At 37.0% G+C, this 16,232-nt stretch overlaps 1 protein-coding gene across 5 annotated transcripts in view; it reads left to right on the top strand.

Moving 5' to 3' along the window:
• The window catches only part of slc4a11 (solute carrier family 4 member 11), a 150,000-nt gene extending 133,971 nt beyond the window's left edge, over window positions 1-16,029 (top strand). For all 5 annotated transcript variants that reach the window (XM_008398802.3, XM_008398798.3, XM_008398800.3 and 2 more), the window contains 5 exons: window positions 1,632-1,797; window positions 2,720-2,893; window positions 5,170-5,365; window positions 6,778-6,947; window positions 12,492-16,029. In XM_008398802.3, the coding sequence (XP_008397024.2) occupies window positions 1,632-1,797; window positions 2,720-2,893; window positions 5,170-5,365; window positions 6,778-6,947; window positions 12,492-12,558 (773 nt within the window). In that variant the 3' untranslated portion in view covers window positions 12,559-16,029. The remainder of the gene's footprint in view (window positions 1-1,631; window positions 1,798-2,719; window positions 2,894-5,169; window positions 5,366-6,777; window positions 6,948-12,491) is intronic.
• The last annotated feature ends 203 nt before the right edge of the window (window positions 16,030-16,232 follow it).

The raw sequence follows: 16,232 nt of genomic DNA on the forward strand, positions 1-16,232 counted from the left end.
ACCTCCATTGAGCAGAGTTCATCATCTTGGTCAAGGATGTTCCGACAGGCGTAGTCAGGGACTTTACCATCAACACTGTCAACAGTAATCCCTGCGATTTATGGCTAACGGACTATACGGTTCTTCACCTGCCGCAACAAGAAGACTTTCATTCCTTCCACTGACTAACAAACCTGGAATTGTTGTAGTTTATGAAGGATTTCATAAACTACGTTAGTTTTTGCTGATTTTTACCATTTTATTTTATTTTTAATTTCTAACATTTTATTAATAAATTATTTAAACCTTCTTTTAAAGGAACAGCTTTATGTAAAATTGACTTTTTCAACCTGTAAATCATGTTATAATGACATTCCTTCATTAAAAACAATCATGGAGGGTTGCTTTGATTTTCTGATGCATGTTTGAGAAATCCTTTCATCTCTGTGGCAACCATTCAGTTGTGCAAAACGCCTGGATGAACATAGCCCCGCCTTCAAGGACAAAGCTCCTCCTTGGAACTGCGGTTTCCAAGCTTCCGCATCACAGAGCAGTTCCTCCGCTCAGCTCCTTAAGACTATCCAGCAGCAATTAGCAACCACCTGGTGGGATTGAGCATCAGCTGAGCATATTATATGAGCTTCTTCTCAGAAGTTCACATTAAAGGGTTCATAGAGGAGACATATTGTGATGACCTTGAAGGCGGAGTTTTGGAAAAAGCAGGAGTTTTTAAAGAGACAGAGGTTCAATTTCAAGGCATTGAATATCGAGGACAAATTTATTTTGGGTCATATTTGATATATTTTCTAACGACAACAGGCAACATAGTTACCTGATTGTGTTGTAAAATGGCCCTATGTGCCTGGAAAACACATAACACTGCCCCCTTAAGATATATCTGACATCCTTTGGAGATGTTTATTTTTCTTTTTAATTTCTTCAAATTTATTCATCAATTGTTTCTGAAACCTTGTACTATTAAAATACAGCATACAGTTACCGGGGATCATTTTTATTCCAGTTCAGCTAAAGCTGCTAAATGGTAAAACCTGTTTTTTATCTGAAACGGCCTTGTTTGAGACGGAACCCTTTTATTTGCTGCCCTTATTATCGCTTTATGCTCTTTAATAAAGGCACCGTGCGAAACACATTGGCCATTTTCATTTTTTTTTGTTTTTTTTATCCTCTGTTGTTTGGCATCATTTTTAGCCTCTATTGTTGCCAAGGCAGCAGCTGTTCTCTGGGGGTCAGAACAGAGATGACTGCCAAACCTCGAATGAATTTAAATTTAAGTGCCCGGACAATTTTCTGTTCTGTACCTCCAGAGACAATAAGTCATAGCATAATAGACCAATTATTGTCTTGTCATTTTCTAAATTTAACCAGCTACATTTAATCCAGCAGTATTTGACGGAGCGGCGCACCAAATTGGATACGAAGCATTTAAAAAATGAAATCCAGAAACTTTTCAAAGAATTAAAAACAATTGAAAATGTGGATTATCACATCAGTAAAACATAGCAAAACCACAATATTAGCAAATTAAGGAAGCTTTTTATGAGATACTTATGATGTTTGTATAACACTTCATATGAGGATGGAGAATCATTTCCAATCATCTGCTGCCATTTTTCTCCTTCTGATTCGTCCAGTTCCAGTGTTTAAGGTTCACAATCGGCCGATTTTCAACGTGGCTCCGTTCGAGCGGCTGTCAGCCATGAACGTCGTCAGTGCCATGGGACTCGGCTTCCTCCTGGCTCTCCTCATCTTCATCGACCAGAACATCGTTGTTTCGCTTACCAATGCTCCAGAGAACAGGTGGGTGCCAACACGTTGACGGAAGAACCTCTAGATCTCTTCGTAAGAACCTCTAGTTCTTATCCAAACGAAGGGTGTATATTGTCATGTGGATAAGTAGCACATTAATTTCGATAATAATTACCCTGGGTTCAAAAAAATATGTTTTGGAAGTTGTCTATTTTTTTTTTTTCAAATGAATTAGCACTATTTTGTGCCACTGAATCCAAAAGTGACATCCATTTTCCTCAACCAGGTCAGGTTTTTATTCTAATTTGATTTAGAGAAATCACTCAGCTTTTGGAGCAGTCGTGACCTCAACCATATTGATAATTTAAGGAATTTAACTAGAAGACCAGTCTCTGCCAGTAAACTTAACTTCACCAATTCGGATCGGAAGATTGGGTCCAGAATTATACATATTCATTTTCTTATTGGTCATAAAGCTTTCATTCACCAAGTGAGGCTCATCGCTGTCTTCTGAAGTTCCCATCCTGCTTCATTCAATGCATCCACTGGGTCCTACTGAAGGACACGTCAACAGGACGTATGGATATGGTCTGCAGCGTTCATCATTCACAGGGCTTCCCTCATACAGCTCAGCCTGTTGCTGTTCCCCCCAAAACACACACTTACTTAAATGTTGCAGCTCTGACATGAGTACACAATGTTTCACGCAGCCTCACTCTTTCCTATAGCGTGTCAACGTTATTGATTTACTTTGCTGCTTTCCGCGACAGTATGAAAGAATATAAATAATGGATTTGTATTTTTGCTTGCATGACGAATGAGATGGAGAAGTACGCTCGCTCCGTTTGTGTATTTTTCTTTGCTTTTAATTACATATCCTCTTTGTCTGCGTTCACACTGTTTCCTTTGTTTCCTGTTTGAGCGTGACATGTCGCCTCTCTCTCTCTCTCTCTCTCTCTCCCCTTAACCCCAGGTTGCTGAAGGGCACGGCGTATCACTGGGACCTGATGCTCTCTGGCCTCATTAACATCCTGATGTCGGTGCTGGGGTTGCCCTGGATGCATGCCGCCTTCCCCCACTCCACCCTCCACGTGCGCCAGCTGGCTTTCGTGGAGCAGCGTGTGGAGGGGGGGCACCTCTACGAGACGTGAGTTCGCCCGCCCTCTTGCCACCAACCGCGATCAAATGGAGGCATTGAAAGTTCATCTTCAGAGCGTGTGCTGACAGGGATTTTTTTTTTTTTTTTATGGCAGGCTCTCTCTTGATTGCTTGATTAGCATGGAACTAACAGTTTTCCTTTGAGGACGGATGAGCTGAGAGGGAGTTTCTAAAAGATGAGAGGATTAAGTTGAGCATTTCATCCACAGCCAGGCGAGATTATACTTTGCATATTAGGATTAATAAAGCAGCAGAGTGTGATAAATTAAGACTTCTTGTGTGAGGACAGAAGATGTAATCAAGGGTTTTAGTTTTTTTTGTGTGGACAGAGTATGCAATTTGGTATTTTTGATGGCATGTCTGTGTGTAAAATTCTCCAATCTCCCTATTTATGAGGATGTGTTAAGTCGCTTCTAGTCCGTTTAGAAAAGTTTATTTAAGTTATCATGGTGGATGGAAATTATATCATCTTCAGTTCTAAGAAAAATAACAATCTGTCAAATTTACAACAAATGAAAACATGTTAGGAAAAGCTAAAGACAGTTGTTTTTAGCATGATTTAAAGTGGCAGTGTGTAACTTTTATTTTTAAAAAAATGTTTTTTACGTATTTGCTGAAACTGTCACCATGTCAAGTATGGGATGAAACGAATAATCTGTGAAAAATTTATCTCCTCTGCTGTCTAGAAACAACCAATCAGAACCAGGAGGCGGGTCTTAGCACTGTCAATCACCTTCCATGTGGCGCTGCTTCTCCCCTGCAGCTAGCATAGTCTGTCATACTAATGATAGACTATGCTAATGTTAGTTAGCATTTTAGTTGGCATGGCCGCTGATGTAGGCACGTAAATGATTTTTCCCATTAGTACATTTAGCAGCAAGTACATGAGAATGATAGACAGCACTAAGCCCCTCCTCCGGGCTCTCATTGGTATTGGTATGGCAAAGAAATGCGTTTTGAATAGGAAACCTGTTCTCAGCAAAAACAAAAAGAGAAAATGGCAGCATGTTGCAGCTTTTCAAAATGTAATCACATTGGTCCAGAGACAGAAAATTCCTCCTCAAGAATATGAGATAAGAATAAAAATGTCATCCAATGAAAACAAATGTTTCACATTTTACAGAATCTAAGTACGTTTAAAATATTAGTTTTTCCTCACATAGCTTTTGCGTTTTCAGTCATTTTTGGCATTCATTTAAATTAGAGATGATACCTGTTTGTAATGATATATTTAGAAAAGTTGCTATCACTTAAAGTAGCACATTAGTTCATTATGTATTGAACAGAAAAATATTTGATCACCTTTCCAATTTCTGGGAACAGGGAATTTATTCAAAATACTCAAAAATCAATTTTAAAATGCATTGTAGTTGTACGTTATTGCCGCTTCTAATTGCAAGCAAACTACATATCACATTACACGTCCACTGTTAATTATTTCAAATAATTGCTTTTTTTATTATTAATATTTAAGAATAAGCCAGGCAGCTAAGCTAACCAATTAATGGTATTACAGAATTTTGTGCATAAACCAGTTTTTTGTTTAAATACATTTTATTTAAACCCAATCTCAAGACAGAAAAATTGGTTTCGAATTTGACCCTAAAAATTTTAATTGAATCGAATCGCTTGGCTGCATTTCCATTACAAATGTGTGCAAAACAAAATCACGTGTGAATAAGTTTGTTCACGCAATAAGTCACTAAAAAACTTGTGACCCCATGATTATCGTCCAACGACTTCCTGTCGTTTTCTTCTTCTTGGTTTGCGCCAGCGGCAGCATCCAGCTGTTGATCATGTGACTCATTATGCAATAAAAAGTGTTTCCATTGCAGTTTTGCTAAATAAACCAATTTTGATTCAGATGAAAAAAAAGAAACACCTCATCCTAGTGTCAAAACTTTTTGTCAAAAATCTTTTTTTTTCTGCTGCTCTATTAAGAAATTTTATTTATAGCATGTCAAATTGCACAATTATGTGGTCAACAGAAGCGCAGCTACTGAACGATTTGCATCTCTAATCAATTATAAGATCCTGTTTTGTCATCATAACAAAATCTACTTTTTCAAACAAAAGCAAAAAAGTATCATTCATATCCTCTGCTTATTAAATCCTGATGTTTAGGAAAGTCTGAATTGTACCGCTGCAAAACCTGCAATAAAACTGATTGGGAAAATCCCCAGAAACAAATTCTGTCGTTTTGCTAGAGATGATTTTTCAGAAACGCTTTGTTCTTTCATAGTGTGTCGTCTTGTTCCTCCTCAGCATCGTCCAGGTGAAGGAGACCCGGCTGACATCTCTGGCTGCCAACATCTTCATCGGCGTGTCTCTGCTGCTGCTGCCCGTTCCGCTGCAGTGGATCCCCAAACCCGTCCTGTACGGCCTCTTCCTCTACATCGCCCTCACCTCCATCGACGGAAACCAGATGTGCGACCGCATGGCTCTCCTCCTGAAGGAGCAGGTGAGCCAGGGTGCTGGGCAAGAGTGTGTATGCGTGTGTGTGTTGGTGTGCGCACCCAAATGTTTGCTGTGGGACTCAGCAGATCAAACAGTTGACTAGATGCCCAGCACAAGAGTCACCTCTCATCCAGTAACATCTTTATTTATTTGTTGTTTTTGATGTTTTTGAGGGGTTTTTTTTAAGGAATTACAAAATAAAATTTAAAAAGGAACCAAACTAATGTTTTTGTTTGATCTCGGCTTCATTAAAATGCAGTAAAGATCCTGCACAATCAGTTGAAAATATTAAATTTTATATCCACTAAATAGTTCTGTCTAAAGAAACCTGCAGGAATCTCCTTTATTTTCCGTGTGTCTCTTATCCCCAGTGTCCGGTTTAACCTTGCCTCTTCAACAGATAAAGCAAGGCTTACCCTTTCAATCCGTGCTTTACATGCTGCTGCCCCCAAATGGTAGCAGCAGGAACTGCATGCTCCTGGTAGAAAAATCTGGAGCTTAAAAACACCCAGACAGTAAAAGTTACATTTTAAAAATACTTAGTTACTGATGTAAAGATGGTGTGTGTAATGAAAAATATGTGCATTAGATGTGTATTTACCATATTATTCATTCTTATTTTACAGTTTAAGACACCAGGATATTTTAATTCCAGATGCAGCCATCGCAAATTGTGACCAGTTGATGCCAGTTTTGCTTTTTCTGATTTCTCTTTCTGAGCGATGAGAGGGTATTTCTTTAAAAGATCTTCTCCTTTAACTGTGAGATATTCAAGACATTTCTATGTAGCAAATGTTGAAAACTGAAAAAGATGCATCAGAGCAACTTTGCTGTACTCCTCCCAGTCTTTCTGATATCAAGTCTCTCTCGTCTTGCTCTCTTTCGCTTTCTTGCAGCTGGAAAAAACACATTTCATGCTGTTTTCTAGAAAAAAAACAGCACCTTACATGTCCTTTTTTCTTCAGACTTAATTTTAAAAACCTCAGTAATACTGACAATGGCAGAAAAATAAACAGCAGCTGAAAATGTAACAAATGTTGCGATTTTGCTCCCCAAACAGTTTACAGGGCTGTCGGGCATGAAAACAACCTCAAACACCTGAAAACCAATAAATCCAGACATTGAAACAGATTTTTAAGTACAAGCTCTTAATACTTATGATCCATGGTTATGTTTTGTGATAAGAATTTCCTACATTTTTCATAGTAGTAAACAAGTTTGCAAACATAATTTAGGCAAGTTCACGCTACCAAAAGCTAACAGAAGTTGTCATCTGAAACTGGAACTTAAAAGTGCAAATCTCAGAGGTGCGTAGGCTGTCCACTGCCTGTAATCATTTCCTTAAGACTGCAGTAGAAACACAGCCACAGGGGGAGATTGTATTTTAATCAGCTTTTATCCTCTCACCCCCCACAGACGTCTTACCCACCTACCCACTACATCCGCAAAGTGCCCCAGAGGAAGATCCACTACTTCACCTTCCTGCAGATGATGCAGCTGCTGGTGCTGTGCACATTCGGCATGTACCCAATACCGTACATGAAAATGATCTTCCCTCTGGTCATGATCCTCCTAATCCCAATCAGGTACGTATGGGGAAGCTTGGAAATCCATTTTCTCCATTTTGACATTCAGGTGTTTGTGTGTGAGGACGTTCACACCGTTTCAGTTCATCTGCAATTATGCACCTTGGTGGAATTGTAACCTGTGTGGCGAACTTGTACAATATTTTTTTGGTGTAAAGCGAAATCTCTCATCTAACTGTATAATTTTTTTGAGAACTAACATTTTAGATTTTTTTTTTTTTTTTTTAAGGTTTGAATTTTAAACCAAGAAATGTTATCTCTGGATCCTCTGAGGACATGAACTCCTCAAACTGAAGTCACGCTGCTTACCTTGCCCCATACTTTGGTAGATCTGAAATTGTGTGTTCAGAGATTCTAAGGCTACATTCACACACCAGGTGAATGCTGTCCATACACAACTTTTCACCGCAGTCTGATCTGATCTTTTCACACCAGCAAGAAAAATCCGATTTGAGCCATTTTCATACGTGAAGCTAAATCAGTTACGTATCAGACTGTTTTCAAAGATCTGCAGTCTGAACCCTCATGTCACATTTTATCCAGATTTTACATCATATGGACCTGAGACGTGTGTCACAACACGCAGTAAATCCAGATGTAAAAATGGCTGGAAATTACAATTAAGAACTTAAGAAGTCTGTGTCACAATCGCAGCACTGTTATCTCAGACTACCCATCCAAACAGACTTCTCTACATAAGCTGTAATCAATTATTCACTAAACAACCTTTCTATTAGTCTTGCTTTCTCTTTATTAATCTTATGATTTTGTGAATCAATCAAGTTTATCTTTACAGCACTTATCAGAAACAAGGCAGTTTAAAGTGTTTGGCATCATAAAAACACAAAACTCAGCAATGGAAACATTACATTTTGCATCAAAAATGTTGCTTAGAGTTTCATTTATTATGGTACCAAAGCAAATAAACAGGTGGGTTTTTAGTCAAGATTTAAAGGAACTCAGTATTTCAGCTGTTTTACAATTGTTCCAGATTTGTGAAACTTTAAATTGATCCGTAGACGGTAGCATTCATTATTGAACAGGCAACCGTTCGCACAGATCAAACTTTGTGATTAAACTGAGTGGCCCGAAAATGATTTGATGAAATCAAATGAAAACAGGTTCTGCTGTTGAATCAGAACATGAGATTAATTAATGTCAGTGTTGAGCCACTGTGGCAACATCTAAGTTCTCTTACTTTGTTTACTCTGGTGCATAGGAGCAATCTACATCGTGTCTCAGAATAGTGATGTTTATGCGGCAGAATTTCTTTTCATGTCCATAAATCCACGGTAACGGGTTATAGCTGGTGATCAGTTTAAGTAGCTTAAAGTATCAGAAGTGAAGGAAGTTGATGCTGGAGCGTTATTTAGTAAAAGCTGCAGATCTTTCAATATGGAGATAAAATGCAAATGTGCAATAGTGTCGATAGGAATCAACTTATAGGAAAGAAATGTATCAGTTTAGTGAAAAATATTTTTATTTTGATTACTATTAGTTAATTAGACTATCTGGAACATTTGATGATCTATTTTCACCCTAGCAACTCCATAATCCCTTAACATAATTTGGATTGATGAAATGAAGGAAGTACGGAAGAGGATTAGGGCCACTGGAAAAGAAATAACAGTTCTGGAAAAAAAAGTCAGAATTCTGACTTTAATCTCAGGATTCTGAGAAAAAAGTCAGAACTGTTTTATTTTTTTCCCACTGGCCCTAATCCTCTTCCGTAAGAAAGTACCCAAACTTTTCCACATTATTTTACTGTCGCCAAATTGTAAGCAGATCAGAAACCTGATCTGGAGCTGATAAGAGAAATACAGAAAAACAGCTCTGTGAAAGCCCTTGTAAAGTATTGATTCAGTATTCTTTGCTGGGTGAGTTTTTAGCAGAGAAGTAAACAGTGCATTATTTAAAACATTTGCTCTGAAAGTTGTATTTTTCTCATCATTAAAAATGTTTTCCACTCACTTCAAATGGAAGCTCAATCTTAGAGTGTGCAGAGACAGAAACTGTTATCTGTGTTTGCTAAGGGGTTTTGATTCCTCTGGCTAGCACATGATAAAATGTTACTGAGTGATCTGCTAAATGTGTTTAGTCACAGTGTTACTGCCTGTATACGAAGCAGCACACATTCCTGATTAAATGCTTCGTTACAAATTAAATCACTACATTTAATGTGTTGATCAAATTATGTTGCATAGAAATGTCATCAGCATTAATTCATAAGCTATGTCTAAATTTTTAGCACCTGATGATTGCTTTTTCATTTTAAAATTGTTTATTGCAGGCTAACATTTCTCTTTTTTTTATTTTGAACATTTTGAGTGCAAACATTGACCTTGCACAGCTTGAATAGCAGTCCTGTGTGTAGTTTAGCTAAATCACTAACAAAACACTGAAACTAGCTTTCAATATTCAGTGTGTTTCAGTGTAATTTTACAGATTTGGGATTTGGTATAACTCAGACCAGAGGTTGCTAAACTCTTCCATGCTATGGCTGCCCAAACAGCATTAGCTTCTGCAGGGGATTCTCTTTACAAACCCACACACAATGCTACAAGATATGCAAAGAGACTCCAACTTTTAGAGTGTTTCTGTTCACTTTTATTCACTACTCAAAAATTATTATATTCATTTAGCATAAATGCTGCCTTATTATACCTTCTGAGCAGGGCCGTGCAGAGACCACTAAAGGGGCAGGTGCTCAACAACAAAAAAAGGGCACATCTAACCTCATTCTAGGACAGAATATTAACAAAGCCACACAGCTTTCAGAGTTTAATAAACAATGATAAATTACAAAAATGTGACATATACAATCAAGGCTAACGAACATCTCCATATAGATCATAACACTATGCCTATGTAAGATATTTTATTAGTAATTTCTTTCTGCAGGTGTACTTTGTTATAGGAAAGTATTGCAATATTCAAACCCGCAATTTAGCAAGATATGTATATCAGAGCTGGACCAGACATATTTTGTCTTTACAGAATTACGCTATTAAAAATATAAACAAGGGCACAATGCAACCTTTTAGTGTACTGTAATCTTTAAAAAAGAGCTGCCTGTTTGCTACACTTGCAGTGGAGATGAAGATGGTCCATTCAGGAAAGCAGAGCTGCATCAAACTTTAACGTGGAACTGCAGAAACAAAACAAAAGCAAATATTGAATTGTCGATGCTTGCCACCATGAGAAAGGCCTACTGAGTTTGGCTTAAAAAAAAACTTTAAAAAAAAAAATGTAAATCACACATTTAAAAACAAAGTTATTTGCGCTTGTCAGAAATCTTTTCTTGCTATTCTAAGTTTTTGTTTGTGACTCAAAGTTTTTCTTGTGATTCTCACATGACGTCGTGGGCAGGGCCTAAAATCACAACAAAAGATTTCTGATGTGTGAAAATAAATGTTTGTTTGGTAAAGAGTTATTTAATTTAAAAAAGTCTTTTAAACAAAACTTTTTAAAAAAAAGAATCATTACAATTCCAAAAGTTTTCATTACAATTTTATTTTACTTAACTGAGGTTAGGTTTTTTTTTTTCCATTGAATAATTGGGAAACAAATCTAACTTCGTACTTTGTGAACCAGACCCTAAAAAGTCTGGGTTGAATTTTTTTCCCCTTCATTAATGTCACTTTTATTGCATTCATTATATTTATCATGGTAGTTCAGGGCGAGTTATTTATAATTCTAAATGAATATCCTATTTGGGCTATTATTTAAGTGTTATTCTCCTTCAAGATACATTTACCTAACGCCAGAATAAATGCAATGTACATTATTCAGCAAAGGAAATTTGAAGATCGGACATATATCCATTATGGAGATGATCGGTTTTGGACGGGCGATGTGCCCTTATTGCATAAGCAATACTAAAGAATAACTGCTATCATTAAAGATACAGGGGAGAAGCTTTTTAGTTATCTAGCTTTGCTAGCAAAGTCGTTAGCTATCAGCTAGCTAATAGCACAACAACAACAGCCTAATGTCTGTATGATAAAAATAGTGAATCGATAGATAAGAACAGTTTTTCCTCACCTGTCTGTCTCCTCCCGCTCAGTAGTTCTTCAGAGAAACGCAGACGCAGAGGCCTGTTAGTGTCTGTTGTATTTCATTACCTCTCTGCTTAAACCGCGACTCCGAGCTGAAGCAGAAACGATACTTCAACGTTTTCCGTCATCTGACAAGTAGCAAGTCTACTCCACTTTATTCACCAAAAACGTTTTTTTTTATATTTCACCAAAAACTGTTCTGTAATCTGGAACGTTCACTACGTTGAGCTCCGCAGTTAGCCGCCTTATCTCACTGCGCGAGAGGCAATTGCGTCATGCGTCACGGGCAAAGGTCAAAGGTAACAAGGTGACCGGCTTATTATGTTGTACAAAAAAGAAACAAAAAAGCAAAGAATTTTAGCATATGTTTTTATGTGTCAGAAGAGGACTTAGGAAATAATACAAAAAGATTTAAAATAATAAATTTGACCAAAAGGGCACTTGGGGGCAAGGAGCAAAAAGGGCAGGTGCTCAAGCACCCCCAGCTCCCCCCTCTGCACATTCCTGCTTCTGAGTTTAGTCAGCCAGGAGTTCTTTGTTTTTTGTGGCAGCAGGGTTGCTTCTGTCTTTTTCTTGTCCGTTTTGTGCTTGCTAGCTATGTTAGCTATGCTAGCTTGAGGAACAAAGCAGCTTGATGAATTTGAATGGCAGCCAATCAGAAAGAAGAGCATGCCACATCTGATTTTAATAATCTACTTTTACCTATAGTTTATAACTTTTGAAAAACAGCTTACATTTTATGATAAAACAATTATGACTAAAACATCTATGATTAAAAAATGTCAATTGATATTTTTTTCTCAGCTTTCTGAAGCGCCCCTCACTCTTCCTATAGGCCCTCACTTTGAAAAATATTCACCTATTTGTAACTATTATTTTTGCCAACTAAGAATTGGGAGTATTCTACAATAAAGAGTTTTTAAAGCAGAAGTTGGGAATTTTGATACATTTTTCTCCATTTATTAAAAAAGAAGCCATTTTGGCGCCTGGCATTCAGATCCAGTTTAAGGACTGCACCTTTATTGATTTGTATGTTTGTGTATTCAGTACAAAAACAATTAGCTTTTGGGTATGTAAAAAATAATAGTGTAATGTGGCAAATTGAAGATTAAACATGTAATTCAAATATAAATAATGTAAACAATACAGCACTGTTAAAGTATTATTAGATTTTTTTTTCCAGAAATCAAGAAAATAAAAAAAATCTACTTATTTTTTTCCCCCAGTATACATAGAAACCTTGTACATAAGACCAATAATGAAATTTTAGACTCTCTTCCTTTACAAACAATGATTTAAGATCAGCTCAGGCAGCAGTGGTTTGGGTTACCTTTCATTGACAGTAATTGAATCTGCTCAGTTTATTTTGTTTATTTAGCCCCAATCTAACCAATCTTTATGCCATACTCTGTTTTTAGCGTCATTGAGTCTTTGTTCTAGTGTAACAAATAAGACCTGACACGAATATTCTCTGTTCTGCTTCCAGGAACAACGTGCTTCCTCATATCATTGAGGCCAAATACCTGGACATCATGGATGCCCAACACATGTAGCTTCACCAGGATTCAAGCTCTGGATCCTCACAGAGTCCATGGGAGCGAACGAGAAAGAAAGAAAAAATGGAAAAAGGATTAACAAAAACATATTTTTTGATGCAAAACTATATGGGCGCAAACAGGGGGAAAAAAAGAAGAAAAAAAAACACGGACTGTTTAGATTTTTTTGTATCCGAGAAGTCCGTTGAAGCACTGGAAACGCGGGGATGCCGAGAGAGGAAGAGAGCCGAGAGTTTGGGTCCGACATTTTCCAAAAAAGCGAACAGAAAATTTCTCTGTGAAACAAGCGTTCTCCAAGAAAAGTGACTGTTCCCGTCTCGCCTCTGTTTGACCACGTCGGATCGTGCGGTGCCATAACAAGTCTATGTTCTCGTTTCACAGCTTCAACCTTTTTATGGTTACACTTTACAATATCCTTTTTGCAGTGTGTGGGGGCAGGTGCTTCAAGTATTCTCTGATGCTGTGGAAGTAATAATAATAATAATAAAAAAAAAAGAAAATAAAAGAAATGCTGCAAGGGTACATTAAATTGTACCAAGAAAGGGGCTAATGGCACAATGTAAGTAATGAACCTGATCGCTTTTTGACATTTTGCACTTGTGTTGTTTTTACACAGTTACAGGTGCATCTCGATACGTCGGAGATCATGAAAAGGTTCCTTTGTTTTGGTAAATCTGTTTAAAATGCGAGTCTATACGAAAAGTGCGTATTTTTCTTTTCTTTTAGTTATGGAAACCTATAATTCAGCCTCTCAGAAGTAAAAATTTTTACATAAGACCAATTAAGAGGTATATTTTTAATACAGAAATGTTTTGAGGCATGAGGAATCTTGCTGATTTAACGGTTTCCAGCAGAAACTTGCTGTGTTGCAGCCAATGGAAAGCTGAGTGGAAGGAAAAAAAATTCTCGAGTGGGTATTGAATTGGATTACCAAAATAATACAATTTTCTGATAATGTTCTGATTTACCGAGATGCACCTATGTATGGGTAAATGTTTTACCCACAGACACTGTGTTTAAAAGTACCTAAATACTTTGAACGGGTCAGTTTAGAGCACTGCATTTTGGCCACTGTAAAGTCCGCCTTTTCCTCGTCATTGTGCAGCGTTCCAGCCTTTTACATTTCTGCACCTTTTAGCGGTTGCTATGGATGACACTTGCGCACATACATGTTAAGTTTTCGGAGTCATTCCAACAAGTGTCACATTTGTACCAGGAGGAGATCAGAAGGTATATTTGTGTGTGTGCGCGCGTTTGGGTCATACACACAGTACCTCTCCATCCTCCATCTAGTTATCTGCCAGCTCTTTAGAAAATGTATTTTTAAAGGTGGAATCCATCTTTAGACAAATAATAATAATTTTAAAAAAAAACATTCCACGGGTATATATAATTATTTGTAATAATTTAGAATGACAGCACAAACCAAAAACATATAGTGATATCTTTATCTTAATGAGAAGGGGGAAAAAATCCGAATATATGACGGCAATATATTAAAATATTATCGGTCAATTTTAAATAGAATATTTATTTATCATAATGATAGTTTATCTTTTAAAAATGAAAATGAGGTGTGTTTACCCTGAACTGAGAGCAGTGTGTTACCCTGTTTGCTTCTTTCCATTCCACTGTCTGTGTGTCTTACACTGCAAAAACACCAAACCTCACCAAGTACTTTTTCTACTGCAAATATCTTAGTACAGTTGAAATAAGACAAAACTGACTTACAACTAACTTTTCAGCAAGATGTAGAAACTTGTTTTAAGTCAATAATTCTTTAATATTGATGAAAATGTGGCAGATTATTTCACTTAAAACATTTTCCCTATGTGATAAATGTAATAATCTGTCAATTGTAACTAGTGATTTCTCATCAATATTAAGGAATTATTGACTTAAAACAGCCATTTATATATTTTGTATTATTTCAAGTGCACTGAGATATTGGCTCATGAAACTAGACCAGAAATAGTTCAGATTTAGTGTTTTTACAGTGTACATTTAGCTCTGCTACAGTGTTTACATGTCAAAGTCCAGTCCAGCTTCATGTTATCAGCATCAAAGCTATGGAGGAGATTACGGTTAAAAAGTTTGCGACAAAACAGCTATAAAAGATCCGGATTAAGCTAGTCTATCTTTTTATTCTACTTTTGTTTTTTAGCAAGTGTTCAAATACGAGATTTGGAACAACTTGCTCCTGTTTTTTTTTTTGTTTTTTATTTTTAATTTTTATTTTTGTAGATCAGTGCGTGAAAATGTTCTCACATAGTGATGCAGGAATACGGAGAGCTATATGTTATTAAATGATAAAAAATATATATATACAAAAAAATCTGAGCACTGGTTTGCTTAAAGCATGTCTCATTTCGGGGTTTTTAAAAATCTGCGTAAGAAACACAAGTAGCAAGTCGAACAAACGGTAACTACACACGAATATAAATGCAACGCTTGATATTCAGCAATACTTTGTATAAAAAAAACCAGGAAATTCATTGAAGTTGGGGGGGCAATTTTGGGATTGAAGCAATGACAGGCCAGCTGTAATTTTTTTTAACAAAAGCAGCACCTTTTCAGTATGACCCGCCCAGCTGGTCCAGTGATTTCACACATCGAGGAGCAAAAAAGAAAAAAACATTTTTTTGCCCGTCAGCGGCGACAGTTTTGGGTTTTATTCTGGTTTTATTGGTTTTGAACGGCAGCTCCCTTCATGCAGTTCTGTTCAACTTTGTCCTACAAAACGTAAGAAAGATGTCCAACTTCAGCAGACGTCTCGCACTGCAGATCGCGAGGCGTGAAAGAAAGTCTCGGATGCATTTGCATAAGACTAAGCCTTAAGACTGCGCCGATGGACGGAGCGAGAAATAAAAGGAGATGCCGGGCTGGAAAGGAATACTGCGATGCAAAGTTTAGTTTTTAATCAAACGTTCATCCTAGTTAGTTTCTAAGTTCGGACTGAGAGCAGAGATTTACTTATTCTTCTCCCTACGTGGCGGTATTGTTGTTGTTCCTCGATATCCTCACTGTGCCGGTGATTTTCTTCGGAGTAGCAGCAGACTCCTCTCAGAGGACTGGCCGGTCGAATTCGGAGCGAAAGACATTCTACTCGTGGGAAACCTTTGACTGCCCCGGTCGTCTCGATGGAAAAAATTTGGCGTAAACTGTGGTTGTTTTTCGTTTTCGTTCATTTTCCTGATTTCATATAGCCCTACCTTTTCTAATCATGAATGTGTGACGTGTGATTTTTTTATAATAGCATACTAATTTAGGTGTTGGAAACAGAATCTGTAATTTTGTCAAAAAGATCAGCTATATTTGTAAGCTGTAATATGTATAAAACTGAGAAAAAATGATTATCAAACAGAATGTGTTGGTTTACTATAGTATATATATATAAATATATATAAACTGTATACCGAAAAAGAGAAACTCAAGCTGTTTGCCAAATAAAAGTAGTAGTGATGTTAATATTTCCATGGATGTCGTCACTCTTCTCATAACTTTTTGGTAACATTAAAACTGCTACATAAAGTTATTAGCAGTTTCTTCCTTTTTCTCTTTTTCTTTCCTTCCTTTCTCCTCCTTTCCTTATCTTTCCATCCTTCCTTCTGTTTCACTTCCTTTTCTCTTTCTTTTATTCTTTCATTTCTTCCCCCTTTTCACTCTCCTTC

This window comes from Poecilia reticulata, chromosome 22 (genome assembly GCF_904066995.2).
Source record: "Poecilia reticulata chromosome 22, P_reticulata-male-v2, whole genome shotgun sequence".
In the NCBI taxonomy this organism is placed as follows: Eukaryota; Metazoa; Chordata; class Actinopteri; order Cyprinodontiformes; family Poeciliidae; genus Poecilia; species Poecilia reticulata.